The sequence below is a fragment of the Cylas formicarius genome, unplaced genomic scaffold, assembly GCF_029955315.1.
Source record: "Cylas formicarius isolate icCylForm1 unplaced genomic scaffold, icCylForm1.1 PGA_scaffold_1__22_contigs__length_36826433, whole genome shotgun sequence".
In the NCBI taxonomy this organism is placed as follows: Eukaryota; Metazoa; Arthropoda; class Insecta; order Coleoptera; family Brentidae; genus Cylas; species Cylas formicarius.
Genome location: NW_026844264.1, coordinates 25,588,669 through 25,609,616, shown reverse-complemented (window position 1 = coordinate 25,609,616; position 20,948 = coordinate 25,588,669). Strand labels below are relative to the sequence as shown.

The 20,948-nt window shown below is 34.6% G+C and overlaps 1 protein-coding gene across 1 annotated transcript in view; it reads left to right on the top strand.

The window, feature by feature from the left end:
• Window positions 1-4,873: 4,873 nt before the first annotated feature.
• Window positions 4,874-20,948, top strand: part of LOC132696723 (GTPase-activating protein) — a 31,204-nt gene continuing 15,129 nt past the window's right edge. Inside the window, exons 1-5 of the mRNA XM_060661715.1 lie at window positions 4,874-4,956; window positions 5,130-5,250; window positions 5,304-5,909; window positions 18,164-18,356; window positions 19,064-19,209. Coding sequence (XP_060517698.1) covers window positions 4,902-4,956; window positions 5,130-5,250; window positions 5,304-5,909; window positions 18,164-18,356; window positions 19,064-19,209 — 1,121 coding nt within the window. The 5' untranslated portion in view covers window positions 4,874-4,901. The remainder of the gene's footprint in view (window positions 4,957-5,129; window positions 5,251-5,303; window positions 5,910-18,163; window positions 18,357-19,063; window positions 19,210-20,948) is intronic.

The window sequence follows — 20,948 nt, the reverse complement described above, 5'->3', positions numbered from 1 at the left end:
AAGTATTATAATTAATAAATTAGTTTGATCGACCTACTTTTTATCACCAATCGTATAACATTTTTAAAGCGTTACAAGTCGTTTGTTATCTAGCTGGGGTTTGGCTATTTGTTCCGTTTTCTTTTTGACTTAAATTGTTATAGAATTACGGAATTGCCACGCAAAGCAAACTTAGGTTATACAACACAACCGATATTGCTATCAATACGGCCCCCCATCTGACCTTCCCCCATCGATCCTCGCTTATCGTTTAACGTAAACAAATAAAATTTTAACGAAACCGCTCGTACTATTTTATATGTTACAGAATCTACATCCAAGCGAGCAGCAATATTACAACTTTTATATCAAAATATAAATACTCACATCCGGTGCCGTCATTCTGTACACAACAGTGTTCTTGTTTAAATAATGTACGATATATTAATTCCAAAAATACATCAAACGTGTTTTTTCCGCATAAAATTTACATTTTGGTTTCCAAAAACAGTCGAATTTTAAATATTGGAAATTTGTTTTTTTCTTTCATATTTTCACATCTAGAATTCCGAAGGATTAAAATGAACACGGAAGTTATATTTTATAATTTGAGAAATTTCTTAGATAATATTAGATAGGTAAGAGATCAAGCTACGCGAAGATTAAACAAACGAATTCCGACAATTTTTGCAATGCTCGGGTATCTTTTTTTTATAGGGTTTGACTTTATAATAATAAAAATAATCTTTGTTTTTCAATTCGAAAAATTCAATGTGTAGGAGATTGTCAATAATGAATTACAACAAAATGACGCATATTCTAAGATTACAAACAGTAATCTATAAACAAGGAAGGAAAAAGATTAACTAAAGTACTCTTCTACACTAATTATCACACATTTTAATTTCATTCGGTAAGAGGTTAAAAAATCGCACACTACTTACACTTGGAATTCTATAAGAACTATTATATTTCGCAAAAGGAACTCTAACGTCTATAGATCTATTCACAGAGTAAAAATTACTGGTCAACGAAAAATCCTGATTTATTTTGAAACACATAAACAGGCATTTCAAATACATAATATCGACTATACAATATTAACCACAAGCGCATTTGTCGAATCAGTCGACCATTTCCGACCAATAAACACTTAATATTTGTGATTCTGTTAAAATATCCTTCAGGTTATGTAATGGCCCCCAACCCTCATACCAAAGAAGAGCAATAAATAAATGAATATCAAATTAAATCTTCACTATTCATATGAAGCGAAAGGTCTCTACATGGCTTTTCACTATAATGGAATCTTATAAAAGATGTTTCAGTGGATTAATCTATAAGTTATTATCATTAAATCAATCACATCACTCAAAAACAATGTTACATTTGTCTTCCAGGCATGAATCACACCTACTCGTCATAGATATCGTAAAGTCATCAGTAAGCTTTTTAAACGCTGTTTTCTCGAACTCTTTCGAGCCACGCAAACTCTCTAAACCGTCGATACAAGAGGGATGATCATTTTACCATGGATGACTTCAACTTTATTTCAGTGTATACACCATCCGTTTTATACATTAGGCTAACATATTGTTTCTTATAAGATAAAAAGGACTCCACAAATTTCAGTGGACGAACGCTTATCCGCAAGATATTTTCGATAACATTATGCCGTGATCTACATAATCCAATGCCCTTGCGAGATCACAGAATACCCCATCAAGACGCTCGCTGGACTCTATAGGATTAACAATACCCTCCAAGAATAAAGTAACTGCTTGAATGGAGGATCTCCCACTTCGAAAACGGAACTGGTTATCAGATAGTATTTAATTGTTTTCAAGATAGAATGAAAGTCGTTGCAAATATGCGTACTCAAACAACTTCGAGAAAACCATGGTGACTGTAACTGGTCTGTAATTATTAATATTTGTTTTACTACCTTTTTATGTAATAATGGACTATCTTTCCAATTTATTGGCGCCAAGGAAATTTCTCTTCACAAAAGTATAAGTTTACTAGATGGGTAAATAAATGGCTTGATAATGAATATTAGAATTTTCGTTAACTCTTGCTAAACATAAAACGCTAAAAAATGTGTCTTGGTATGCAAACAATAGCTACGAAAAACATCGAAAAGCTATAACTAAAAAAAAAATCGTTCTGGTTAATTTTGGTTAGTAGGTATTATTTCTAAAATAAAAAAACAACTATCAGATTAGTAGTCTCTTATCACGTAAACAATAAAAAACAACGGAACATAGTTTTTGATAGAGAGCTACTGTCCTTAAAATTCTAAGTAACAAGAATTATCATCATGGCATGTAAACAAACAAAAAGTGCTATTTTCAATGTAACTAAAAAGCCGTCTTTGGCACCTTTCAAGCTATTATAACAGAGACTGTGACATTTTTTAATAGCATTACTTTTTAGCAAATCCATTATGTCATTAAACTTTTTTTTTACGAACACTACGTATTCTGCGGCGATCACAGACACACTGGGTTATGTGCCGGTTTTGCGCGTAAGATCGTTGAAAAACGCGGGAAATTCAATGATGGCTCTCACTCTCGCTCTAGCGGAACTAAAGTAAGATAACTGTGCCGGTATTGTTCGTTGTTACAATACAAATATGCGAGCTTTATGGTACAATTAACTAAAAATATCTATTTTTTAATATATGCCATTATTGCACCCAGTGTTCATATTCATTACCTATAGATTTAAAAAAAATATTGAAAATTTTTTCTTTGTCAAGAAACAAAAAATGTTAACTATTTAGGTAAATCGTGCGTATCTGATGTCTCCTGAAAAAATGCACCCTGCTCTTTCCCGACCAATAACTTTTTCATTATATTTTTAAGAAGGACTTAAATATCTTGAATTTCCATGTATATCAATTTCTATGCGCTTTGTTCGAAGGGTTTTAAAGAAGTTGGGCAACACATTTTAATAAAGATATATCAGTAAATAAAGTAATCTGACAACCTAAACACCCTCACTTATATAAACGATCAAGAGAAAGACTACAATCTCTATTTTAAAGTTTGTCTCAGTCACATCACATCATCAGAATAGCTTGAATTTTTTTATTGAATCAAAGTCCCGACCTCAAGTTGGTAAACTGGAAACTATTTAATGGGTAAATTTGGGTCACATTGCATACGTATTTGCGTTTGGAAATAACGAATGCTCACTTTAATTAGCATCAGCATAAATTTTTCAATTCTTCCAATCAGTTTTTTATGCTTTTGATATACGTATTAATTAAAAAAAAGCACCCTAAGGTCAATACTATCGACCATTAACGCGTATATTTACCGAATTTATCGGCAAAGCACACATGTTTTCCGCAATTACGATACATGAATGAGTTCTATGAATAGCGACCGGCCAAATTACGAAATTATTAATTGTTTACACAAGGCGGATTTTTATAAACGCGCTTCTCGTTCCGAAAATATAACATGCGATCGAGCAGGTATATTTGCATTAATTATTCGCGTGGGCGGTCAAAGTCTAATCGTTTTCCGGCATTTCGTTATCGGTATCGAACTCGTGAATGGTTTTTCAGCGAAAAATAATTAATCGATACCGTCCGTTCATTCATATTACCGCGCGAGTGCGTATCTTTACCCCCGATGCAGCAGCAGTGTCGTAGCATACCTATAATACCTACGTCACCTTTCATTCATGACAATCGCGCGCTAGGTTATCGATCCTACCCTCACGTGACCCTTGCGATTTTCGTCTTACTTCCTCGGCGAAAAACCCGACGATAATGCGGCATTTAGAGAGGAAGTCGGTCGAGCTTTTTAAACTCTTTTCGAAGGCGCGTCGTTAAATAAACCCAAAACGTGTGGGATTGTGTACGGTTTAGCGTCTCACTTGCCGTCTGTCTTTTTCTCTCTCGGGCACTCTTGCCAGACCGCATCAATTCGAAGACGGCGCCATGTTGCTACGTCTACCGGTTTTTCGGTTTTCCGTTTGAACAACTCTGTAGTTGACTAAACGATTTTTAAACAGTCGAGCTACATATTTGATACCGGTTATTGCATTTTAAATATTGATTTTAATTGAAATTTTGGTAGTATAGGTTATTTCACAGATTTTTGTAACTCTAACTTAAATTGCAAATAAAAAAGGATTTAAAAATGCCGCAAACCCGCTATCTTTTTCTAGTGACGTCCCCCGACAGTAAATAAACATCGAACGTCAAACGTAGGACACATAGGCATGTACGTAGTTATAGAAATACAATTTACTTCTAGAAACCGTGATAATTCAAATTTTTTCTACAGTAAAAGTAACAAAAAAAGCCTTTAAATTTTTTTATGGGTAAATTTACTTATTGTTTAATATTAACGAGTTCAAATTAGATTTGATAGTATCATGGATGGGGTTAATTTTTAATAGTTATGTGCTTGAAGTAAAAAATCAAAGTTACTCTAGTGGGTAAAATCATTATGTAATTACAAATTACTGCAATTAAACATAGATCAACCAGACTTATTTACTGAAATGTGAGGCTTTCACAGCTTTGATTAATCGGCACTGTTTTTACCCACGTGACGTACAAAAATTATCCGTAATACTTACAAAAAAATCATTTTAGTAATTTCGTTGAGGTAGGTAATAAAAATATAAGAGAAATAAATCGGAGGAGAATATGTCTTTAGAAAAACCAGTGTGCCTAAAATTGATTCTCAGAATAACGCCATGAGACAGTAATTAGAAAATTGTCCTTTACACTAACAAATTATAACAGTTTTTTATATATTTTTGAATAATAATACCACCTTTATTAGTACTATCTGAAAGTCATTGTCGACGTGGCAACGCTGCTGCGGCGTGCATCGTATTCCGTCGTGTTTCGAGTCGTCCATTCACTTTTCGGCCGAGAACATGGAGTAGCAAACATGGCGGAAGACAATTACAAAGTTAGGCTAGTGGAACGGCTCAAAATCAAAATCGGTACGTAAATCTTTCCCAATAAATAATTGCCAATCAGCCAAACGACATTCGAATGTTTAATAAGTGTGGCAATACGTCATCGAGAATTTAAGGTTCGATTTGAATGCAGGTGGCTGGATTTGTGTATCAAACGATTTTTAATGACGCTTTGAGCTAATTGTTTCGTTTTTTAGGAGAAGCGAAAAATCTGCAAGCACGTTCGCACGGGTCTTCGACTCAGAGAGATGTGTATTGTACGTTATCGTTGGACCAAGAAGAAATATTTAGAACTTCTGTGGTTTACCAAACTTTGAGGTGAGCGGGAGGTTCAAAAACGCCCCTGTATGTTAATTTTTGATGTATTTTAGCCCATTTTTCGGCGAGGAATTCCAGTTTGACGTCCCAAGACATTTCCGTTTCATCTCTATCTATGTTTATGATAAAGACCGTCAAAATAACAAGCAAGATAAGATCTTGGGCAAAGTTGCTATTAGGAGGGAGCATTTGGCCTCATACAACACCAAAGACCACTGGTTTCCCATAAAAGCGGTTGACGCAGATTCGGAGGTGCAGGGTAAAGCGAATATCGAGATAAAATTTGAACCTGTGTACAATAATCGAAGCAGATCGAATTATGGTGCTAATAAGAAGTTATCAGTGCGGATTGTCGAGTGCAGAGATTTAACTCTCAAAAATGGTGCGTGCGATCCCTACGCCTTAGTGTCTGTAACATACACAAACGGTAAAAGGGTGTCAAAAAGGACGAAAACTCGCAAAAAAACAACAAATCCACAATTTGAAGAAGTGTTTTCATTTAATAGTTCTGAGGACAGTGACAGTGAGACTGAAATCTGTGAGCTGCTAGTGTCATTGTGGCATGACACCCCTGGCATGAGCGATGATGTTTTTCTGGGGGAAGTCAGGGTTCAACTCAGGGGGCTGCAGCAACAAAATGCGGCTCATCCTCAAGCCTGGTGAGTTTATTGCAATTGTTTAAGGTTCCCATATTTTTAGCCGAAACGTGTTTTACCCATTCATGATTGCCAACAAAATTAAGCTACTAAACAAGCATTTTAAAAATTTTAATCAATTGGAAAATATGAGTACTGAAATTTAACACTTTTTTAAATCGGAATCTAGATATTTTTGTGAATTTCACAAATTTATATTTTCTTCGTAGCAAGTAGAATTTAACCTCTGTTACTTATATGTTTTTACCTCGATTTTCACCGCGCTTATCCGCTGGCGTGTAAATAGGAATATCCTTATTTGTATCTCCAAATGTTACTTACTTTTTCAATATTGTTTCTTTATTCCGAATTTTTAAATAAGTTTAAAAAATGTTTGCCTAATATTGAGTCTAATATAAAAGAATTGATTTTTTTGTGATTTTGTTCAATATTAAACGCATACACCTCTATATACAACTTCATATTAAAAGAAAAAAAAAACAAGCATCAGCCTCATGCGAGTTTCAACCATTTAAAAATTGATTTTTATTTATTTCAATTTTTTTCTGATGACCGGCCATAACTCCATTATATATTCAAGAAGTGTGGATAAATGGAGTGCCGACCACTTAAGTGTTTATGTCAACATGCGGTAATAATAAGAAATAATTTTCTTATCCCTCTAGGTACTTTTATGAAATTGTATACACGCGTTTTAATCATAATTTTTTTACTCTAATTTTTGGAGCAAGTTTTATCTGTGACTTACTTACCTTTTTGTGCAAAAAAAAACAAAAACTAAAAATATTGATATTTTGTTGCCATTTTGGGAGGATATCCACGTAGGCTCAAAATCTAAGATGACTTGTTATAATTAAGTAATTTTTCTTTCTAAAATCATTCGAGGATTCTCACCCTATATAATAAGAGAAAGGGAATGGGTAACAAGTACTACAGACCCTAAAATATCGTTGAAAGAAAAAAAAACGAGTTAGTCACAATTAAAAGGGACGGTCTTAAGCAGCGTTAAGGTGATAATAATAACCGCTTCCTAATGAATAATTTATTAATGGGCGGACATTTTCCAAGAGATTTTCTCTGGGACAGACCGATGAATACCAATCGGGCGGACGCCCTCGTCATGAGGTCTGTCACATCCTCTGGACGGCGCGTCGCGGTGTCTGCTGAAAACATCAAACGCGTCGATCGGAATATGCTTGAAAGTGACGTTGAATGAGTGTATATAACAACACAAACAGCCACATTATTTTCGGCTCTACGGCAATTAGTAAATTACCAAGAAAACGGCTAGATTATGAGAACGCAATTTTTTATTCGAGTTCCCGGAGTTCACTTCTCATTTTTGATGAGTCAGTGGTAACGGTGACGAAGTTTTCATTGTTGAATAAATGAATTACGTCATTATCATTTTAAATATTATATCTATGTACCAATGTATATGTAATATAGGCACTGATCAGGAGTGCGCAAAGGATCACTTTAAAACGCCAGCTTACCTTAGACAACCTTATAGGGGAATATCTATATTTCAAAAAAAAAAAAAATTGCTGTCGGGAATAATTTTGGTTAGTTAGTTATTGAATTCTTTAAAAGAGACAGCACCAATGCTATGTGAAAATTGATTACCGTCCAACCCATATAGCTATAAGATAATATAGTGGCCCTACTACGTTAAAAAGTGATGCGTTGCAGGTGGCTATGATATTTTCGTAGAGAAGGTGTGTAAGCGTCAACCCCCAATAGACTGACGTGTGACATTGCTTTAATTTTTCTGGAAAATCGATTAATTTTTATGAGCACAACTGAAATGCGAACATAATTAGCAACGCACAGAACAGTCAGTGCCCTATACCATTGCTGTTTTTATTTTTGGTGTCAATATCTCCGTACCTTACTCACAAACTTGTATAATTGGTGCTTTCCATACTTTGTTCTTTGATGAAATTACAGCAAATGTGGCAAATATGAGGACCTAATAAGATCTTCGAGAAACAGTGATTACTATATATTTTACAACTATAAAATAGACTTACAGAAATTACTAAAAGAATTCCCATACGTTTTTTTAGATACACTTAAATAGCCACGAAGAATGTTTGGGTCATATGTTTTAGTGTACAAGAATTACAGGAAATATAAGAAAATAATTAAGCTGCAAGTTGAATTTTTACCAGAACAAGCATAAGATATACCCATATTCAACTACTGTCTATAGGCGGTGCTTCTTGAAGACTTTTTCCATTAAATATGTTTCTTGTGCGATATCTAGCATCTCAAAGTTATTTCAATAGAGATTAAACCTATCAGTCGATTTGCGTCGATTTACAAACAAAACAAATCGGAAAATAGCTTACATGAAAATATACATGTATGCATGCGTCGTATCTACAGGGCTTCAAGAACAAAAACGCCAAATTAATTACAGAATTATATTGACGCCGACGCGAGTGCTGCAATTCTACACTGCTTTTCCAGACCTTAACTCCTTTTTTGACTGAAAATTTAATAGGATTTCGACATATTTTGAGAAAATTCTGCCTTAAAAATGCCGCATCCAAACACGGACGATCAGTCAGCGGCCATGTTGTGTGTTGAAAGCCGCAAGGTCTTATGGGATAAACGTCAGAATTTGCCATTAGAGCTATCATTCGTTAAAAACGAAATTTTAAATCTCGCGCGCATCCGCCCGTTGAATGGAGCTTCTCAAAAAAAATTACATAGTTGCTTCATGAGTTCCTCTACTGTCAGCATGGGCAGAACCTCTAAATGTCTAGTTGCTATATGGTCCAACCAAATGTTACACCTTAGACGCAATCTGCAAATAACTGAAACTTATTTTTTTAATGTTAATTTGCTTATTATTTAAATATGCTTTAATGAATGGAAATAAATGGATGTCACAAATATTTCAGGGATTTCAGTTTTAAAGTTAAGTGTAAATGGCAATTCTATTTATTACGCCATATAAGCATGCTCCCGGAATGTTTCTCTGGTTGCAACTCACACTCGTTGATTCATGTAAGGGTTCAGATAAACGACGATTCATTGAAATGTATAAAACAATATCAGTCATTACGGCTGTGTGTATTTTTGAGCAGCTTCAACAGCGTCTTTTCTTTTCAATCTAAAGAGAGGCGGGGGTATTACCACTACGGCACAGATGACAACATTGGTAGTAATGACACCTTGTTAAACCTTTTATTTTATTTTTTGGCGAAACGCCTATTTAAAATGCAAAAACCGCAACCGCTCGACCATAATGCCAGTCTTGTCCGGTGCCCGGAGTCTAGACAAAGAACAATACAGGGGCACTACCGAGCTATGGCGATAATTAAAAGCGCGCCAGCTATTATCAATTGTGTTGGGAGGGACATTAAACGGCCACCATTGTTTCTCTTGCACTTTTTTGCGACGTAGGCCGCATTCAAATCGTCAGATCGTTTACCTTGTTTTTTTTTTCTTCAAAGCGCTTGAGATTATATCGCGACGCGTCTTATCACCGGAAATAATAATCCGTTTTTACAAATTGCATCTCACGGTTCCATCGTTATTAAGATTCAGATCTATCCGAAATCAATGGCAACATTGGACATTTGGGCACTAGAAATTTCTAGCAATTCTTAAGCTCGGATTAAGTAAAATTTTTTTTAGGTACCCAACCGTAAACGCGTACCTTCCTTACCTGCTGGAGAATGCATGCATGCATTTCTCCAGTCCATAAAATCATGGAGAAATTTGGAATATTTTTATGCATTTCCAAAAATTTTTTTTTAGCACTTTGAGCATTAATAAAAACGATTTAAAAAATAAACAAATAAAATTTTTAAAAATGCCAATATAAAATTAGAAAGAAACTTCATAGGAGATCTAAGGTAAGGTTGTGGAATTGACCGGTCAAATTTTTTTGTGTCAATTGAGCAAAATAATCTTAAAAATATAATGAAATTTATATTTATTTATTTATTTCAGAACGATCTTTTTTCCTAAATCAACTTCAAGTGCTTTGATTCGCCTTGAAACATACTTCATATATCAAACTCTAAGACATTAAAAAAATGACATCTTATAATGTAAAACAAAACTTTTTGAAGCAGATCTTAACATTATAGTCGGTTCACACGAATTTTTTCTCAAGCTTTGTTGCTTAATCCACCACCAACTATTTAAATTGCCAATTCAATGGCCGTTTTAAGAATTATGGCACAATTAATGCCTACCTAATATTTTTCTGAAATTCACCAATAAAGGCTGCGCTTACTTCATTAAACCTGATGAGATCTTTTGTCGATGTATAATGCTCTAAGTGCCGTGGAGTTTTCTAATAACCTAACAATTCCTTTCTAGTTTACTATTTTGTTTTTTTAGGCTTATGTGATGTCTGATATGGATTTTTTGGTGTAGAAATGTAATTTCTATATATAATAATAATAATAATAATAATAATAATACGTAATAATAATAATAATAGGTAAATTGATAATCATTTATTGTAAAATACATATTATTATTAAATAATGATAGATAACACTCTACAATTGCAAGACGTTATTTAAAACATTTTGATCTAATTTAACTGGTCAAATAAGAAGTGGTCAATTTATTGGTATTTTGGGTAGTTTCTGGGGGAATTTCGGGAAATTTAGAGGATTCAATAATTCAATATGTGACGCGACGCTGAGGTATTTATGCCGTGTGCTGGAAAATGTACCTGAAAAATTTGTAAATGTTTTTTTTTTAAGAAAAATAATGTTTTTTAGGGACATATCGCTCGATCCTTCGATGAGCAAATAGCGTTCTTGGTAAACAAAAAAATGCACAAGACATAAGTATAAACGTTCTATTATCAAATTAACTTGATTGGTGGGATGTTTAATTTGGATTTCTTGGTTAGACACTAACAAAACTGTCTCACTTATTGAAAAGAGATTTTAAAATTTTCTTTTTTCCGTAAAATCTTTGGGAAATTCATGAAATCTTTGTGAAATTTGATATGGGCGTGTAAAATCTAGTGGTACTATTTTTGGATGGTGCTTTGCCGGTCCATTAATTCTGCCTTCTATTTTTGCGTAGTTCAAGTAATTCTTCGTTCTTTACACATTGTCAGAAGCAATAGGTCAGAAAAAGAAAAACAAACAAACATCGTAGACAAAAGTTACTTAGAATTGTATGTAGCCGGATCACGAAGAAATGTGGAAGTCCTATTTGAAAAAAATGGGAATTTTCCATTTCAGGAATATTTTAGCAAATAGAACCTTGACTATTTGCTAAAATATTCCTGAAATACTATTGATTTGGAAAATTCCCATTTTCTTCAATAATTCGAACACTGTGATACTCAACGTGAATCAAGCTATATATGCGACGGTTGCCCACAATTGCACGCTCCTAATAAATAGGTGGTGATACGTTGGTCATGGATATTTACGGCAAACAATGACGTTTCGTTGCGTCAATGAAGGAGAAACGTCGGTATAATAATATAGAAAACGGTTCGTTCGTATTTTGCCGCGTGCGTGAAACGTAGCCTCAAAACGAACTAGGTATACACGAATTAAAAAATCATTTGGTTCATTCATTGTTTTACCGTGCGAACCATGTTGCCGCGTCCTCGTATTATCATTTACAAATAGGATACGGCCAAGTCGTTTTTCTCTGGAAAGAAATTATCTATCAGTGACACATGACTACTTTAATTGTGCGTTCTAAAATGATCGATCGTTAATAAGAAAATGATTTCATGCTTTCGACATGCTTTCGAAATGTGACATTTTTTTAAAATAAATATTCGGCATCTAAATCTAAATTTAAGGGTAAAAAATTACCACACGCATATTGTTTTTAGTTCTTTTCATTATGAAATTGTATTTCGTCGTTTGAGTCCCCTTTTCAGATTTAGTTAGCTTTTTAAAGTTCAGGGAAAGTCTGCAAAAGTCCGTGGGGACCTTGACATGTCAAGTCATTCATAAACCACGTAGAAACGTTCAGCCAACATAAACAAATATTTATGCATAGAAGCCAGCCAGTAGCTTTGAATGGTAGAATAAGTTTTACGAAGTTGATTCTAGCCAGCGTATAATGCGACCAAAAATATAGTGCATTTATTGCTTTGACGTTTTCAGTATTTTACAGTACCTAAATCGCAGACCTTCGCAGGACCGTGGTAAAACCGAAATATTTGGGGAAACTCGAAATTTTTATTTGAAACGTTTTAAATTTGATTAAGCATTGATGATGCGGGGTGTTTTCGAATAAGTGGAACATCAGGTGATATGTATCGTTCTTAAGAATTTAAGTAAGTATGTATTTATGTACCTGATTCTCGAGCTTTGGCCCTGCGAGGCTGTTCCATTTAAGTTTGAAAATAATTATTTTAGTCTTGTGTGCCTGTCGATTAACAACATTCTTCTTGTTGTATTTTTGTTTCTTCTACATAGTTCTTCAATTTGTAAGCAACAATCGTCTTTTTAAAGACTAAAGGTAATATTCGCGGTAGATACGTCATAAAAATATAGATAAATATTTATTATAATCAATTAGCAGCAATAAAACAAGTGATATGGCTAAAGTTCCGAAGAAAAATTGTTGCAAGTGGGATAGTCAAGACGAAAGTGAGAGAAGATGCGAGTTTTTAAAGAGCAACAAGCAGATCTAATTAGGCGTATAATCTACGACCCTTATAAAGTAAATAGTGTTAAAGAGTGCACTAAAATTTAGTGATAGTACCATAAATCTAATTCGGCAAGGGGTAGCTAAAATATCAGTTCAAAGCTGGTCTAACTGTGAAAAACGAGTAATAAAAGAATAAAATATTTATCGAGAACGACACTCTGATACTCTATTATTATTATAATTAATATTTTGTATATTAATAATGATACTATGTATAAATGTAATGAAACAGAACGTAATAAATTGTTACTTTGTATTAATTTGTTTATCTACATGTTGAAAAATCCAACAATTATCACGAAATATAAAACAGCGCTGGACCAGAATATTGTTTTTGGTAAAATTTTGCTACTTCATATTTTTAGCTTTCAAGGTGGCCTAAGAAGTCGAATTACGCCTTATTCTTGAGATTTTCGCTAATCAACATTCATTGCTCTATTTCCTTTGCCCACTGAAATGGTTTTAATTCATTTTATATTAGTTATGATCAATTTTTCAGATCATATTTCAGTCATTGTTGGTAAATCACTTGAATGAAAATAAAAATAAAAAATATTTTTCCACAATTTGTTCGCCTTGTCATTTCTTTGTATAGCAGTTTTTTTAGATGTCGGTTAGAATAAAACTGTTCTAAACCCTCCTTAATCTAGCGATAGTCCTTAGTCTGTTTTTTTTGTTCTGTCGATCTTGATTCTCTATTTACTTTTTACCTAATATATGATATACTTTGTCATATAGTTAAGTTTTTTGTAAAATAAGGAAATGTCCATGAATTAATTATTTTTTAAATATAAAGCTGGTAAGACTTATTGTGTTTTATATTGTATAGTGTGCAAAATGTCTATGTAGTGAATTTTGCAAACTAGCACTTAATATTAAGAAAATGTTAACAATGTGTCGAAAAAAAATGAGGTTTTGATTTAATTTCCACTCTTCTGCAGGGTTAACTGGTCGAAGAAAATGTCTACTAGTAACTACAACTGTATGAATCTTGGTGAAGTCTCAGATGTAAATAGAAATATAGTGTTCGTGCCGTCAACTCAAGATATTTTACAAATCACACAATCACACTTTTATCCGTTAAAGAAAAAAATGGAAAATGTTGTTTGGCAACATCGCGCCGTAAATAATATAATAGGCAATTGGGAATGATGTCAGTCGTTCGATGTTGAATTGTTGAATGAAACCGCGTGGGATTTTATTGCCGCCGGCATGTATATCCGTTCACTCCGCTAATACAATCTAGGCGTAAGCATAAATAAAATTTCGATAAAATAGGTACGAGAAAAATTACGCTGGATGTTGTTATCTGCCGGTCTCGCGGTGAGGTTTCCATTCATTCCCGTTCATCATTGGAAATTTCACTGGTCTGGGCACGGTTAATTATCGTTAAAATGCGGTCTTCACGTTCTGGAAGTTTTTTTTTGGGAATTTTTCGCTGTACTAATCATTACATTTAGTGCATTAACTACCGAATAGGTATTTGGCATCGAATACGGCATTTCGAACGGCACATAAAGTTCGCTTAGGCATTTTTGAAATGGATTTTGTTTACACCTTTCAGCACCTCAAACCTGCAATTCTTTACTGACAGGCACATCTTGTCGGTTTAGGTGTGACATCGATTCAGTATTTGGCACAGAGTTTCTGTCAAACACAAAATTAAATGCTCTTTCGAAGGTGATTTCATTACCCAATTGTTCGTTTCGGTTAGTTTTGGTAGTTTGAAGCTGAATTCGCTTTAACTTTTACTGAAAAGATTTTCTGCATTAAGAACTTCACAACAACAAAACCAGGTGAATTCGCCTCTCTTAAAGGGGCCTATGAACTCCATTTTCCAATTTTGAATGTTTCCTGATCCGAGAATGAATTTTCCAGAACTCCAACTTGCTATTCACCACATAGCAGAATATGTGAAAACTATAATATGGAACAAACAGCTTTTATATGAGAGAAGAAATTTACTCATTTGTAATTACAAGAACTTTCTTAAAGGTAAATTTCTTTGCCGTTTAATATTATATATGTTAGAAACGACACTTAATGTACCGTTATATATGAAAAGGACTTTAATATACAGGCTCTCTGTTCAGGTTCAGATAGTCAGATAGTCAGATCAATCCAAAAAAGAAAACATGTCCACTGACATAATCAATTTGATTACGATTTTATTTGATTACGAAGGTTATTGGTGGTATCAGTTTTGTTTGAAAATGTAGTTGCGACACATTTATCTGTATTGAGGGGTAGGTTATTAGAAACACACCAACAATCTCCAAATCATTCTGCAGAGACACATAGTCGACCACACTATCAATTATTCTAAACAATTTCACATCATCAGCAAAGAGCAAAATTTGCTACTTACTTGTTAGCTACTACTGCTACATACTGTATTCTGTTATGCAGATCTGACTGCCACCAGATCATCACATAATCCAAGCATCCTCAGTTTAGAGAGCAGTACAGTGTGGTCCACCTGGTCAAAAGCTTTTGAAAAGTCCGTGTATAGCACGGACTTCGTCCAAAGCCTTAGCAGTGAATTCTGTAATGCAAGCCAAATTACTGTTGGTGCTTCGACCTTTAAAGCAATCATGTTGTTTGTGGGTTACCAAGTGTTTCATTTGATTGAAAATACTATCATGCGGCGATATCTCGAATGCCCTCGTAAAAGGTGTTATTATCGATACAGACCTGTAATTGGATATCAGATATCAGATGCTTTTCCCTTCTTTAGGACGTGAGTAATTCTGACCTTCTGTCAGACATCTGGGCAGGTGTTTGGGTAAATGCATTATAAAACACATTCAACTGAGGGATCTGTTGTTGAGGAGTCTTGTATACTTCATACTACCTCAATTTTCCCTAAACTCGTGCCGTTTGGAACTGAATACTGTTGGCTGTAAAAGCGTACAGGACAGTATTTTAATAGTACTATTACTAAATGTTAATATATAATTTTTTATTATGGTATTTTCATTGGTATAAAATTGTAAAGAAAAAAAAATATTTAGGTTCATGTAGTTTTTCCTTTTGTGATATTAGCGCTGACCAAACCGCCGACGCAAATCAAATAATCCAAATTGAAAAACTCTTCAAATGTCCGGTGGATAATATCAAATAAGCCTTATGAACGCGAAACCGGAAACGATTAATAAGCAATATTGTTTTTCTACAAACGCGCTATTCGTAGGATATGACGCGATAATAATCGAGTTAAATTTAACTTTGTCAGCTGGTTGTGCCGACGCCCGATTTTATAGACCCGAAGGATATCCGGACGTAATTAATACGAGGCGTCGCCTCGGCGTTCCCCTTTTAGGGATCTCTGTTTGTTTAAAGTCTCTTTACGTTGGTTTATTGCAACGTGGCAAAAAAATTGCGGTGCGGTCAAATATAATTCGGATGAATTTTTAAAACCTAGTTCAGTTTGATTTTGATTTTTGAATAATCCTTCAATGCTTATTTGCTGTTGATTGGCCAAAATGTCCATTTAAAGGATGTACGAAATTTCACGTCAACCGAAATAACTGATAATAAATAATTTATAATGAAATAAATTCGCTATTACGTCCGGTCAACATAAAAAGAACAACAAAAACAGTCTCATGAATGATCAATACAAATTCTTATGGAAAAAATATATTGAAAATCTCTTCGGCGACAATAGGAGTACTTCACATGTTACTCCAGAAGACGGGATGGATAACTCCAATGCAGAACTCATACACACTATATCAAGTGTAAAAAATGGAAATGCACCAGGACCAGACGAAATACAAATAGAGGTCTTGAAAACGTTGGGGGAAAATAGCACACTTCTGTTAAGTTAAGCCAGGATAATTCCTAAAAATTGGCTCAGGTCATCTTTCGGTACAAGAGAGGCGCTGTTTAGCATCCAGGTTCTTATAAAGTGATGTCTAGATAGTTATACTGAACAATATAGGCCTGAAGGTCGGGACATTCGGATAATAGCCAACTTATACTGGAACCAGACAGCTGACATAAGAGTTAACGGCCAGACATCTGAAGAAGTGCCTGTTATTAGAGGAAATGTGTGCTCTCCCCCCTTTTGTTTAATTTATATGCAGAAAAAAACTTTAGGGAAGCCTTCGAAGAAAGAACAGAGGGTGTAATTGCTAATGGAATCGTCATCAACAATTTAAGATACGCCGAAGACACGGTCTCACTAACAACAGATAAGGGTTATTTATAGTTACTTGTATCAGCGGTAACAGACCATAGCCAACAAATGGGTCTAGGCTTTAAATATAAAGAAAACCAAATGGATGGGCATCAGCAAAAACAAAAACATAACTAATAACTTAACGCATTTGGGGTGCTGGGTGAATGAAAACTGGGACTCAACTCAAGAAATGAAAAACGGAATAGAGCAAGCAAGAACATGTAAAATGTGTTAAGCAACAGAGCCTTAAGAATTCCCTTAAGAATATGATTATTGCGTTGGTATGTCTTTAGCATATTATTCTACAGTATGGAAGCATGAATCCGTAATGGAACAATGTGTAAGGTGATTGAGGCTTTGTGGAGAATGTGGGCTTACCGGAGAATGTTGAAGATATCATGGGTGGATAGCGGTTCTGCAACATGTGGAAAACAAAGAAAGCTGGATTATTTTGCTCATGTAATGAGAAATAAATATGAATTGCTCCATATAATCATGCAAGGAAAATAGAGGTAAAACGTGGAAAACAGGGATAATAATTGTCTGTGTGACGTGGTGAATTCAGAACCAGCGGAACCGACAAACGTCAAAATACTATCAATATTTTCAACCTACCGAAAACATCCTATCCCACCCAATCCGTGACTAAAATACAGGACTTTCGAATTGGCTAGTAATTAACGAAGTTGACATTGAGTAGCGCACCATTGAGTAATTTAGTAAACAAAAATTATCAGCAGCTTGATCGTCAAACTGTTCCTATCAACAGAAACCCCTAAAAACCGGGCAATTCAAGCGTGTTGCCTTGCTATATCTATGACGTCAAGAAGCTTTCAGACGTTCCCCCTGCAGTAAAACGGCCGTGGGAAAATGGTGTGTGACGTCACTCGTATTGATTTTCCTCCGAGTAGAAAGGTCATCGCCGAAATTTATCATATTTAGTTCGCGTGAAATAAGAAGGCTGAGAGAGTTTTCGTTTTAACGCTTGCATTGATTTACTCTTCTAACTTTTATTCGGTTTATTTTTAAGGTTTTCGGATTTCGCATTGATTCGCGTAATTGAAATTTCGCACCTTTTTTTTTTTAATTGCGCTTCTCTCATAAATTAGATGTTTTATTATCGTATTGACCCTACGCAACGGGGATTTTGATTTTATCGTGCTGCATATTTCCAGAAAATACTATTGTATAGTAATTATTTTTTAATAGTTAATAGATAAGCCTTAATAATTGAAGCAACATCAAAATCATATTCAAAAATTTCCTGGGGAATTAATTGATATCAATATTTACAAATATTCTCGATCCCTTCTGCGTCGGTTGTTTATAATTCAAACTCGTTGACATATTAATATTTAATTCGTTGCATGCCGGAGTTTTCAAGTGCATTTTTTTATTCCAGGTACTTCCTTCAACCCCGCTCTGGTAAAAACCGTCCCTTTTTGACCCACTCGACTCCGCCCGGTACCAGACTGTCTAACGATAACAGCCTTGGCTCGTTGAGGCTGCAAGTTCAGTACACGGAAGACAGGGTATTTCCAGCGTCGGTTTACGACAATCTAAGGAATTTGCTACTCCAAAGTATACACACACAGGTCAGTTTTAGATGTTTTTTTTTCTTCAGAATCTGTTATTCTTTAAATGCTGAGATACAACCTCAACTATTGCAACCTCGTAGAAGCGCCATCTGCCAACCAATATGAACCGTTTATATTAAAGATAAAGATTTCATTGTGTATGATACCTTTTCTTAATTGTCACATCTGCCCTCTGCATTTCTTAGGCCTTAAGTTTTCACGTTAGGTATAAGAACAGGTCAGGGAACCTGAACTGAAGCTCGCCTTTTTCTAAATTTATTTGTTTTTGTTTATTATTGGAAATAAGGACCTTCATTATTCTCATTTTTATATTATCTACTGATTATGTTCACTGGGTAAGAGCAACGCGCGTCTAGAACATTGTATAAGTTGTAAACGGAGTATTATATCGATCTTCTATGATAAAATTTTGGTCTTTTGACTACCGTGCTACCTAGTAAAGAAAACTAAACAGTATCAGCTCATATACATACATCATAATGTGTTTTACTTTGTTGCTGTAAAATTTCACTAGTAGATACTTTGACAAACACGTATCGAACTTTCCAAAACGCTTTAAAAAATATTGATAAGGTAATATTAATTTTTATTTGAATTAGTTGGTTAGTTTTGTTTACATCGGTTATCGAATATGGTAAATTTTTGTCTTTTTTATTCTATTAAAAGGTAAATGGGTAGACGTTTCTACAAGTTTTTGTTAACAGCCTATAACCGCCACGTCCGTCTACATCCTGGGTGAGATAATTAACAAGGTGGAGATAGCGCAGCCGTTGGTGAGGATATTCTTGCACTGTGATAAGGTGGTGCCCATTATTAGGTCACTAGCTACCGTAGAAATATCCAATGTCACGTAAGTAGTTATTTAGGAGCTGCTATATGTGTATTGCGAATTATTAATTGTATTTTTTGTAATTTAACGTTAAAAATCTCCTTTGTTTTATAAAACTGCAACGGAGAGCTAACAAACTATTATAAGTCAAGGAAAAAAAGGTTGGCCAATTTTAATTTCAAAATCGGACCATCCCTGATGAGTAGACGCCGAAAATTCAAACTGTAGTAATTGTGCGAAAACTAATCATCTGTCTACCTCGTACTGGGTGGTCCTTACAGGAGTATTTTTGATAGAATATACATTTCAAAGCTAGCCGACATATATAGGACGTTTTTAAAGATTCGATAACTTTTGAATTTAATTTCTGATTCGGTTAAAAGCATTATTAAGGCACTGGTTTTGAGTCAAAGTGCTCCTTTCAACAAATGAATGCAACTTTTTATTTCATATGGTCTTCAAAAAAAATACGCGTGTTGATTACTCTTCAATCATACATGGTTCTTGGTATCTGTCATAAAAAATGGCGGATTAAGATCTTTTTTGTTTATGTAAAAGGAAGGGATACGTTAAGAATAATTTAATTAATACTGAAAGAAATCTAAATCTAAAATTGAATTAGGCCTTATATTCCGGTTGGTAGTGAAAATATCGCCATCGGTTTTCTCTGTTAAATAGTTGTTAAGAATCAAGTCCATGGCATGCAAGTCGATTTTGCACTATTTAATTCAGAAATAGATTTTTTTCTTGTTAATACACTTCAAATGCGCCTACCCTATACTGATACAAACCACGTAGATAAAAAAAAAACGAAGAATTTTCTTCATTTTCTCGGTTCCCAATTACCCATTCGTCTGACTCGTATCAACTGTCTCATATTTTGATTCTCTCTATAATTAATCTTTTAAACGATTTATTGAACAGTTTTCACTTTATGTGCAAGCAAACTTCAATGGTTTTTACTTTACTTTGTTCCTGTTTTGATTTTTATTTACAATTCATCTTTTAACAGCGTTAATTCAATAGTCGCTTATTATGCAAAAGAAACGAAATTTTTCGTTTCAAGTGATTGAAATTGAAATGTATATCAGAATATCAGAAGACGATATCAGAATAAGCGAAATAAAATATTACGTCCAAATTCAAGAAGTGGGTATTATTTCCGAAAACAAGCGATTGCTCTAAATTCGTGTGGTGATATCTCGGAAATGTCCAAAGCGGCTGGCAGCCGTAGGAAATAAAACTGACATCGTAAAATGACACTTTCCGCAAGCTAGATCTGTTTATAATTAGGTTTTTTACGGAATGGAATAGAAAAATATTTTTACTTTCAACACTATGAGAATGTTGTTGAATTTTCCCATCTCTGCAGTGACTGGATCTGCAGTGTGCAAAACGCTCCTAGGTCTGCAATAGACTATGTTTTATGAAATGGGAATAACGTAAAAAAGACCCTTGATAGCTAGCAATGCCGGAACATATTCCCGAAACGCTTTATTTTTAGTTTTATGCGGCTTGCCCCTTAACGTTGTGATTACACTGTTAAAGGTGAGGCTCCGCCCTCTATCTCCCGGAGGATAATCGCTGGATCGGTCGGGTGTTATTTTGTCGCTGTCTGTGGCGCCGCCGCGCAATTTTTTTTCCTTCGTAGGCGCCGTCGCCCACCGAACGATCTAATTCGAACCGTTTTTGCTCTCGCTTTATAACTACGCGGAGGAAACGGCCTCGTGCATTTTAATCGACGAAGGTGGATGAATTCG